At 31.2% G+C, this 12,087-nt stretch overlaps 1 protein-coding gene across 1 annotated transcript; it reads right to left on the bottom strand.

The window, feature by feature from the left end:
- Positions 1 to 235: 235 nt before the first annotated feature.
- LOC114371485 (protein MAIN-LIKE 1-like) lies at positions 236 to 11,572 on the bottom strand. Its single transcript, XM_028328906.1, has 7 exons — positions 11,408 to 11,572; positions 10,635 to 11,294; positions 10,274 to 10,531; positions 9,914 to 10,009; positions 9,720 to 9,831; positions 437 to 555; positions 236 to 355 (listed from the first exon to the last, which is right to left on the bottom strand). Exons 1-7 carry the CDS (start codon positions 11,570 to 11,572, stop codon positions 236 to 238), a joined length of 1,530 nt encoding a protein of 509 aa, XP_028184707.1.
- Between the last annotated feature and the right edge of the window lie 515 nt (positions 11,573 to 12,087).

The raw sequence follows: 12,087 nt of genomic DNA, 5'->3' as shown, positions 1-12,087 counted from the left end.
CATTCATTGAGCCTCATCTCTTGAGCTTCAAGTATTCCTTGCAGTTCTTCAATCTTCATTTCTTCAAGATTCTGGCCTTGCTCAATTGCCACCACTATATGATCGAATCTTGGTGTCAAGGTTCTTAATACCTTGTCAATGATCCCCAAGTCTAATTGCTTGTTACCATAAGCATTCATTTGATTTGTAATTGCCAAGATTTAAGAAAAGAACTCACCAATTCTTTCTTGATCACTCATTTGTAATACTGCCTTCTCAAGGTCTGCAACTTCACCTTCTTGAGTTTGCTATCCCCTGCATAGGATTTCTCTAGAGTATCCCATGCCTTCTTTGCAGTATCAACAAATCTAATTTTCTAGAAATTATCTACATCTACACACTGATGAATAATGAACAATGTCTTTGCATCTCTTTTCATCAAATCACGGTGAGCCACCTTATGTGCATCAGTTGGGTTCTTGTCAGGTTCTTGAACCCCTTCTTGCACCACTTCTGTCACATCTTGGAATCGAAAGGTTACCTTCATCTGAGCACACCAATCATCATAGTTCTTGCCTACGAGAACATACATAGATGTTGAAAAATTTCCATTCGAGGAAGCCATCTCAATTTCGATATCCAAGGATCTTGAACCTCAACTCTGAATACCAGTTTGTTGGAGCAATAAAGTTCTCACACACTCAGACTATGCACTCACTCACTCTATGTTAGAGAATAAGAGAAGATGATGAAGGAATTAACTGAGAGAAAATAGAGGGAACCTAGAATTCTGAATTAAACTTCTGCACTCTCATTTTTCTCATTCATGATCACTATTATTTTTATACACACTACACATGTAACCTTCATAGCTGTCAAACTAACTTCAAAATGAATCACTAACTAACTCCTAACTAACTAACTGAATTACAACATACATCAACACTTCCCAACCATCAAGTCAACCTTTTATCTCCAACATTATCAATCAATTCAATCCCCAAAGTTATAATAGACAATCAAATTGGTCCTTAAAAAAATAAAATGGAAAAATAATATCTTTCTTTCTATCTATACGTATGAAAAGGTACAAAAGACTAAAAATGAATAAAGATAGTGCCTAGCTCATCTGCCCTAAGACTAGATAACAAGAAATGCAAAAAGGACTCTAGAACTATAAGGCTTTGTTGAGAAGACGACCTAGCTTTGGCAAAGAGGTCTACACAGACATTTCCTTCACAAAGGGTATGAATAAAATGTAGTTGCCAAGGAAGATTTTCAAAGGAGCTAATATTATTGACAATTGACGCATGAGGAGGATGAGTGTTGTTGACTCCTGTCTGAATCATCTAAATAGCAAGCAAAGAATTTGATTCACAAATGAAGTTCCTATAATTGGAAAGACAAAATATATAACATATTAAATTGTAAATTATCAATCCAATTAGTTCCTTAAATTATAATAGTCGGTCAAATTGGTCCTTAAAATTAAAAAGAATCAACTTTCAAAATTTTGTAAATTATTCCCTTAAAGTTTTTTCTTGCATATTTTGATGCTAAACTTAGCAAATTTTGATAATTTTGTCACACCTAAAGTGCATTTAAACATTTAGAAAATGGTAAAAGTGTTAAAAGGTGAAATTTGATCCCTTGTCTTCTTAATTTTTCGTTGTTGCCAAAGCCATTAATTTATTTAGCTTGATTAGTACATATAAAAAATATTATATATATACCACTACTGCATGTGTTATTTGTAAATAAGTGTATGGTTATATTTATATGAAAAAATAGTAAAAGTTAAGATGATAAGTGTAATATTATGATTTTTGATAATGTATGATAAGTGTTTGATTTAAAAGACATGAGAAATTAAGTTTAATTTTATGTGTTTTAAATAACAAAATATGTGAGTATTTTATAGGGTAGATTTAGATTTTATATGGTAACCTTAGTTAGCACCCTGATAGAGTAAAGTGAAAGAGGATAGACCTTTACAACACTGTTTTTTTGCTTAAAAAGATGATGTCTCATCACTTAAGTGAGATTGACACTTAAGTGAGTAATGGATCTCACTTAAGCAATGACATGTAGTATAGTAGTGGATGCTAGTAGTATTCTTGCTTAAGCAAGAATTGTTGTCACTCAAGCAAGGATAGTTGCAGGAAGTAAGTATATAAAATGGAGACTTGTTTTTTCCCTCACTTCTACCAACCCTATTCTTCTCTTGCGTGAGCTCACTCTTTCTCCCATCCTTCTCCTTTGTTTTCTTTTCTTTTCCTTGAAATTTCTACAAGTTAGAGCTTGAACTTTTCAAGACTTGTTGGTTTCTCATCCTTGAGTGATTTCCCCTTAGTAGAAGGTAAAATCTTCATCCTCTCATTTCCCTATTATATTTAGGTTAACATGATTATAAGTGTTGTTTTGGGTTTGGATGGATGTCCTCTAGTTTGAACTACAAATAAAGTGAAGGAAAACAATCCCTTGGGCACCATTGGATGTCCTCTAGTTGGAACTACATGATTATATGTTTTTGTTTAATGTAAAATTTGAATTAGAATTGATTTGGTAGCCATTAGAGGTCTTTTTGTTAAGTTTTGAGGTTCTACACTCTGTTTTCGCTTAAGCATTGGGTTATAGTTGCTTAAGCAAGACAGATGATAGAGGTGTGCCTGAATGTAGTTCTAGCTTAAGCAAGAATTGGTCCTAGCTATAGCGAGAAAACCAGAAAATGGACAATTAGCTATCATTCTCTCACTTAAACAAGAATTAAGTGGCGCTTAAGCAAGAATTATGTAGAGATCAAAGTGAGCCCTAAGAGTAATGTCGCTTAAGCAAGATATGAGTGGCACTTAAGTGAAATCTCTTATAGAACATCTTATAAATGACTTCTAAATGAATTTCAATTGAAATTTCCTCTATTATATAAGAATTAATAATAATAATAATGTTGTGAGATAAATGAATGATATGTGAATTCTATAAACGTGTATGCAAAAGAAGATTAAATTATATTGAGGTGTTTATATGAGCAAATGTAATTGCTATTGATTGGATTTGATCATATGTGTTGTTGAATAACTTGGGTTATAAAAAAAAACTATCCCTATACATGTTCAAAATGAGTTAACTATATTCTTTTATAAGATTTTGAGAAAATGGTTGCTTTAGCAGTGAGAGTTACATGCTAGAACTCCGATCCACTTAAGCGACCTGGGGTCTTGCTTAGTGGATATCCTCCCGAGTATCCACTCCTATGTTTTTTTAATAAATTCTATTAGTGTGTCTAAGTAATAAGGTTTATTCATAAAAAAAGACTTAGTTGGATCATTTAAGTGTGTGAGGGATTGTGATTGTGTTGTTGAGGGTCAAGGGTTGGAAACGAGAAGAAACAGTAGTAGCATATAGAAGGTGAGAAATGTTTGTTTGTGAAGTAAAAAGATAAAAACTTGAAACCAAATTCAAACTTTGAATTTGAGATTCTTAATATTAGTCCTTGTTTTTTGCACTTTTAGCCTCTCATTTTTATATATTTTTGAACTAATTTTGTGCAATAAAAATAAATTAAGGACTAAGAGTAGACAAAAAAAAAATTAAGGGACTAAAAATGCTAATAAAAAATTAATGAAAGACTAAAACTTGTCAAATAAATTTTGAGGGACTAAAAATTAGAATTTGAAAATATTGAGGGACTAAAAGTTTAATTAACTATTTTTTTATTAGGGATCTAAAATAAAATTTATTAATTTATTAGAGACTGAAACTATATTTAAGTCAAAATTATAATAACAGAGAAATTTATGGATGGTAAACTTAAAACATGTACATGGCATCAAATATCACCTTAATATAATAAAAATTAAAAATCTATTATTATAAATTATAGTAATAGTTTATACTATTACTACATTGGTTAATTGCACTTTTAATTACCCAAGTGTATGATTATTTATTTATTATATAAAAAAAATTAAATGTTAATATGATAAATTTAGTTATAAATATATATTTAATTTATAAAAACTTATAAGTTATACATTATTATTTATTAAATATATAATTATTCTTTATATTTTTTTTAAGTTAATTATTTATTACAGTTGAATTATACAATATCTTATAAAAATTTATTAAATTTCTTATTTTTTTGAATAAGTATCCTATGAATAAAAGGGTAAAAGATTTATAAATATTTTTATAAATAATGTATAATTAAATTTATGTAATTTAAATAAAAACATAATAAATAAATTTTTCATCTTAACTTTAAATATTTTTTCATGCAAATATAAACATATACTTAGTTAACCAATCTAATAATGCAATATATAATTTTTATACATAAATTAAACAAGTCAAATGATTAAGTGACTTTAATTGTTATGGAGATAGAAGGAGCCAAAGGTTTAAACCCCACATTCAACATTTAGTTTGAGGTTAAAATGTGAGACAAAAAATATTAGAGGCATAATTTACAATATTTGAAAGTTTGAAAAAAATGCAATTAAGAGTTTGTAGTAGGGGTGTAAGCGGATCGGGTTGAATTGACAAACCCTACTAATTCAACCCAATCCAATTAGACTTTTGTGGGATGAATTGGATTTGATTGATTTTCATTTAATTAACCCAATTAAAATTGGATCGGATGACGAGTTTAGAGTTTTGGATCCGATCAAAATTTGATCTAACCCACATACGGTAAGATTACTAATATGAAACCAAAAACTAAGTTTTTGGAATAAAGTATGATGTCAAATTTAAATGTATGATTTACTTGAAGTCCATTGGTAAAGATATCCCAATGATTCTTCATCAAATGTCCAACAATTGAAATCATAGTCAATGGTTCAACCAAATGACTGATTCGGACAAATATAATAAAATTAGTGGTAAACCCAGACATAGAGATTCATTGTATCAAAAGTCATCCTAAAGGTTAGTCAATATATGGAGATCGGAAGTTTTTCTAATAACTTGGAGGCTAGACGGCATGTCCTATGATTGTGAAATGATGGAGTGAAAGTCTCCTTGATGTTTGATCCCAGTGTATTCCAACATTTTTAATCAATCAAAAATGGCTATTAAAATAATTTTTAAGGTAGTTATTGTAAAAATTACTTACAATAAATGTTGATTTATAATTTGATGACTCTTTTATATTATTAGTTCATCACTTATAGAAAATACCCCTCATAAATTATAAATGTAAAAAGTGAGAAGTTATGTAAAGTAACTTCCCACACGTAGAAAATTGACATGCACCAAACACGTATTAACTGGTTGCTAAATCACGAATTCACGACCCTAGCTAGCTAATACTCTTGATACTTTTTCTTGACACGATAGAGCTCTTTTTTATCTAGACTTAATTACAAATTTTATTATTATATTTTTGTGATTGTGCAAATTATACCACCAAATTTTTATTTTTTTTGTGAATTTTACCATTGTAGTATTTAATTGTCTCAAATTTTATCACTCTGTTAAGTCTATGTGAAATCTCCAAAGGAAGGATGACATGATAGACAACATAAATATGACATGTTGGAATTTATAATATATTATATAAAATTAAAATATTTTTGATTTATAAAATTAAAAACTAAAATGACATGATTTAGTGTTAGTTTTGACCAAAAGGAAGAGGCTGCAACAATAAAATGAAAACTGCGTGGCTTCACTTTTTAATTTTAGGTTAAATTATTTTATAGTTTTACAATTCGTATCTTTTAGTTTTTATATTTTAAAATTGATTTTTTTTAATTCCTATAATTTACATTTTAATTCTTTTTTAGTTTCTATAGTTTAAAAGTAGTCTTTTTAGTTTTTATAGTTTGTATTTTAATTATTTTTTTATTTTTAGTCTTTATAATTTGTATTTTAATTACCTTTTAGTCCTTATTACAAAAAAAATATAAAAATAATTAGTTACAAATTAGTTATATATTATCAACTATTTTTATTACAAATTATCTTATAATAAATTAGTTACATATTACTTATTAATATTTTTATAATTAATTGTAATTGATAATATTACTTATATTTTGATGATAAAGATTAAAAGAGAATTAAAATATAAAGTATAGTAACTAAAAAAATCACTTTCAAACTATAGGAACTAAAAACATCACTTTCAAACTATAAGGACTAAAAAAGAATTAAAATACAAATTATAAAAACTAAAAAAATCACTTTCAAACTACAAGGACTAAAAAATAATTAAAATGTAAACTATATGAATTATAAAAACCACTTTAAAACTAAAAGGTACAAATGATGAAGATATAGAAACCAAATAAATAATTAAACCTTAATTTTATAAAAACTTAAATATTTTAATTTTATAATTATATTATATTATTAATTTTAATTTAATACATTTATCTTGTCTGTGATGTCATTTTTTCACTTGAGATTTATGAGACTTAACAAAGTGATAAAAAATTGAGACAATTGAATACTACGAGGATAAAGTTCACAAAATCAAAAGTTTAATAATAAAATTCGCATAATCACAAAAATATGATAGTAAAATTTGTAATTAAACCTTTTATCTAAAGTTGGAAATTTTACATACCTCTTCCTCTTTTCTTTTGGGTTTGAAAAACAGCGTACACATGTGTGCCAATGTGCTTCTTTGTTACCTTTCCCAAGAAAATTCGTGCTTGTCGCCAGATTTTAACCAGCTAGAGTACTATACATGTGGATCTCATATATATATATATATATATATATATATATATATATATATATATATATATATATATATATATATATATATATTCTTTTCTTTTAAGTGCTACTCTTCCTAGTATTTTCCCAAGTGAAATTGTGACCTTTGGATGAAGCCACCCCACCCCAGCTTTTCAAAATTATCAAATAATTATGAAATATTCAATCCATGGTCCCAAGCAAGAGCCCTAAGACTAATTTGATTATCCCTTACCAGCATTGTTGCTGACTAGGCTTCAGCTTGGTCCACTTAAGATTTCTAATTTTTCTGTTATTAAAGTAAATTAAAATGTTATTGTGATTATCCCTTACCCCTCCATACCTCGTTGTTGTTGTGCATGACAAAAAGTTATTCTTTGCGTACATGCTGATGTGTAATTAATATATTTAAGTCAAAGGAGTTGCAATTTGAATGTTGTGAGTCCAAATAAAATAAAATAAAATAAAATACTACCATGCTTGATAAACTTTTTAATTGTATAAAGTAGTTTGAAAAAAATAGTTGTAGCATACCTGTAGCGTGGTGCCCACATTCATGTCCTTTTCATATGTTTATTCTTTTTAATATTCACAATTAGCCTGACACGACGAGCGTGGTCTTGATCATTCAGTTGTTGACTTTAGGTGTTATGAATTATCATGTCTTACGTTTGGTATTACCTTTTTCATTTGAAAGTATCTAGGTTTACTTCTTAAGAAAACTCCCAACTTAACATGCCTTTTACACCTTGCAAATTAAGTTTTGTTCTATTTTGATTGTAGAAAATCCATACGCAAATTTCCATGATCAGTCCAATCATTTGTAATTATTTTTTTTATCGATAAATATTAATTATTATAATATTAATCTTATCGATAGAAATAATTAAATCTGTTTTGTTTTCTTTTCTCTCTTAATTATTCAATCCATCTTATATCTTCAATTTTTTAGAATTAGTTCATCATTCAAATAGAATTGTCTCCAAAACATACATTAGAATGGTTGGTCCCAATTGAAATCTTTTAGTTCAGATTTTTTATTTCTTGGCAAACAACTTTGAGTTCATAAAATTTCAATATTGTAATATATATTTAGAATTTGACAAAATGTAGTTAACAGCATAAACACGGTTAAAGATTAATCCAGTAAAAAAAGGTCAAAGATTAATTACTAATCGAAAAGGTCGGAGATTAATTGACCACCTCAAAGTGTGGTTAATTGATTTTTCTTACTTATCGTTGAAAATAATGGAATAGCGCGCTGTCGATCTTATTTTTCCATAGTATATATTATTATTTAATGGTTCTTAATAACCCCAAACCATAAAACACAGAAAGGGATTTGAATTTTCTATTAACACAATTTTTTTTAATGGAATTAACAGAATTTTAGAGGGAGATAAGAATAACTCTTTTTTTTTTATCCAGAGATACACAGTAATAAATATACAAGATAAAAAATTATATTTAAAATTATTTGTGTCTTTTGGCCAACAAAAGTAACAAGACCTATTATGCTATCTAACATGTAGCAACCAGAAAGAATAAAAAATCATACATAGGAAGTTCCCGTGATCATCATGATGCGTTATATATCCCTGCATAGTTAAGTTTTTGAGATGTCACTGTTTACCTTTGTGCATAGTCTAGAGTTCACATTTGCATGCAGTTTCTGTATTATTTTTTTTTGGCTTTGTGTGCTCAGGTTCAGGCTCAGTCTTAGCATTGCAGAGTTAGGGAGAAAAGAATACTCAAATACAGTTGCAGTTTTCACACCTCTGGTTGGACCTGTTTACATTATTTTATATTTCTCTGACGAGTGTTGCTAGGTGTATCATCATTATTGCTGGTGCACCCAGCATTCTAAAAAAATTGCAAAATTGCCCTTGCTTGATTTTCCTATTACGGATCAAGTTGATCTGTAAATTGGTCCGTAAGAGACTTACGGATCAATTTGATCCGTAAGAGACTTTCGGATCAAGCAACTTGATCCGTAACTTCCGGATCAACTTGATCCGTAAGAGGAAAAATAATAATTTATTAATTATATAACATATTTAAAGATATTTATTTTATAATATAATTTATACATTTAAAGATATTTATTTTATTAATTATTATATAATTAAATATATTTTATTAATTATAATATATTTATAAATATTGATTTATTATAAATAATTAATTTTTTAATATATTTTTTTAGAATAAATTTGTTTAGAAGATGATATTAAAATACTTACTCAGTCCCATTATAATTATTGTTTAAGGTTATTTTATACATATTAATAAAAATCAATAAATAGATAAAAGATAATAATAATTTTATAAAATTAATATTATTATCATTAATTTATTTTTTATTTTTATAATTAATCATATCATTAATATTATAAATAATATAAAAAAATAATTAGTATTACATTAAAAATTAAAATACTAACTACTTTATAATACATTTTTTTACATTATCATTAGTATAAGAGGGAAAATAGTAATTATAAGAGAATTTAAAAATATTAGTATGTTATATAAAATAAGGATCTTAGATAACGAATGATGTCCATTTTTTGTTTAATTTTTTTTTTCTATGAAAATATTCATTTATTTTTTTCTATGACCTCTACTCATGATGTCCATTTTTTGTTTAATTTATTTTTTTCTACACCCTTTTCAACTTCTTTATTTCAATTATATTTAAAGTTATATTTAAAATTACTTTTTATTAGTTGGTAAACTAAGTTAACTAGACCATTTATAATAATTTACATATACTATAACTAAGTTAACTAGACCATTTTAATAACACGTGTGTATATAGACACAAATGGAATACACAATCAATGGAAATAAATAAAACTAACATTACTAATGAAAATAAATAAAACCAATAATACTCATGAAATGGGTTCATGTACAATATCTGTATATACATGGAATATCAATATAAAATATGTAAATAACCTACACCTGATTCGTGCGTCGCCTGCGTCTAGACGTAACATATACTAGATGGTCATGTATCACACTCTTGGCCAACCTGAGGCATTCTTTGATCACCTCATGTGTCGATGAGCCTGGCGTGACCACCCCTAGACTCAGATGGCGCTCCAACCTCTGAGCAATGTCATCACAAACTTCCTGCTACATACAAAACAAACAGATTACACAAATTATTATGCAAATATTGAGGTAAATGACATAAATTATTAGTATTACTTACCACTGCATGTTTAGGCACCTCCACAGATGTCGACGATGCTCCTGGCTCCGGCACGTGAGGGATATCCGTCTGCGAGGCCTGAGGGACGACTTGAAGCTACGGGGCGTGACCATCAGGCAGAGGATCTAATGCGTGGCCTGGTGTCATGAAAGGATGCGAGATGCGGAAGAACCAGTCCATGTAGTCACTGGAACACTGACCTGGCACAACGAACACCCCACCTACTGGAATGATATGATCCGAGTAGTGCATCTACCTGTCATGTATATCATCATACGACACCCATGAATCGACAGGAGGAGTAGGAATGGTCTACGTGTATCCAAATTGTCGCACGACCCTCTCTGGTCGATAATAAACAGCAACAGGCCCCCAGCGCAAGAGACCGGAATAGCATGATCTGACGTGGGAGTCCCGGACCGATCGGTGCTCCCCATACGGGATCCAACAGACATCCAGAATCCAGAGTCGGTCCAAGCGCTCCCTGTATGCCGACGTACAAATGCTCTTAACGGTCTTCTTCGTCACAATCCACCTACACGCACGTAGAGAATCCTCGTCGTAGTCCTGATCAGCAATGGAGTCCCCAACTGACAGAAAGTACTCGTAAATCCAGTACTACAGATGCAACATCAAAATTATAAACATTAATAATGAAAGTGTAACAAAATTTAAAGTTGAACATTGTTGAGGCTGAACGCATGAAAAACATATTTGTTACCTGCAGCAGCGTGATGTAACCGCCAAGCTGTCGGTTGTGGCTCATGGATGCATCGTTCAGCTGGTCGTACATAAGCACCAAAGCAGCCACTCCCCAGGCGTACCTCTCCGTCATACTGAGGTCACGAAGGGCCTCCAAGTAAACAACATGCACATTGGTTGCACTCTTGTTAGCAAATAGAGTGCAACCCAAAAGATGAAGAAGATATGTGCGAGCCGCAGCTGTCCAATGACCTGCCTGGCATCGGCGTTGATATATATCACGTACCCATTGCAGGCATACATACGGTCCACGACACTGGGCTGTCTCAGCCCTGGCAGATTCTGCAAAGACCATCAATAAGTCCACCAGCATCTGAACTGCATCGTCCACGTGCAAGGGCTCAAAGGCGTGTAAGTCGCCAACCACGGGAAGATAGAGAAGTGAGGAGACATCGTCCAGCGTGATGGTGAGCTCTCCCACCGGGAGATGGAAACTAGACGTCTCCCGGTGCCACCACTCCACAAACGCAGACAAAAGTCCCCAATCACCGGTGTCTACCGAACACGCGATCAGAGGACTTAGTCCTGTACCAGCAACAAGTACCTCAATGGCAGGGATAGGCCTGCCTAAACTATGGACCTTCCTCCCATGAGAGGATAGCTTCAATTCAGGACGCTCCTGAATTGAAGTATAAAGGAACGCAAAATTCGTTCAAATCATCATTTAAAGGAAAACTAATTTCAATCATAAAGTATAATTTACAAGTAACTAAAAATAAATATTATAAATACCTCTCCCGTCCATACGCTGCAAGCAACGTGATCCGCATACTGGGTCAACACGGATGGGTCGCTCGGACCACCCGAAAATCCCTCATGCTCATCCTCAGCAGCCTCCGCGCCTGTGTCCGCAGGAATGTCTGCCACAATGTCCTCAGAATCAGCTGGTGCCTCCATCGGGTCATCCGGAAATACATCAGGCTCAACATCTGGCGCAGGGACCACTGGCTCATTGTGCGCCGCAATCACAGCGACTTGCTGCCTCTGTGCGGATGCAGTAGGCCGTCGACGCTGCGGAGCATCATGGAATCATCACGATCTCCTCTGCCCACACCTCTGCCAGTAACCTGACCTAAGGCACGACCTAATCCTCTGGTCCTAACCATGATCTGCAAATGAGTACCGCAAATTCAATCACCGATTTCATTCACTCAAAGTAACGCAAATTTCACGTGGTTGATCTGAACTACAATAAACTTGACCCTAATGATGATAGGCCTTCTCATCAACAAGTTTCATATAATCTAGCCTTCATGTACACTTGTGGTTCATGACAAGTTTCGTATAAGCTAGCAAGTACCAAAGAATTGTTCATGAGAAGCCTTCATGAATAAGCAAGTACCAAAGAATTGTTCTAGACATGGGAGTGATAAATATGTAAAGTTTGATGTTCATATTGATGATGATGAAGA

The sequence above is a fragment of the Glycine soja genome, chromosome 10, assembly GCF_004193775.1.
Source record: "Glycine soja cultivar W05 chromosome 10, ASM419377v2, whole genome shotgun sequence".
Taxonomy (NCBI): Eukaryota; Viridiplantae; Streptophyta; class Magnoliopsida; order Fabales; family Fabaceae; genus Glycine; species Glycine soja.
The sequence above is the reverse complement of the archived record's forward strand: the minus strand, read 5'-3'. Positions and strand labels throughout refer to the sequence as shown.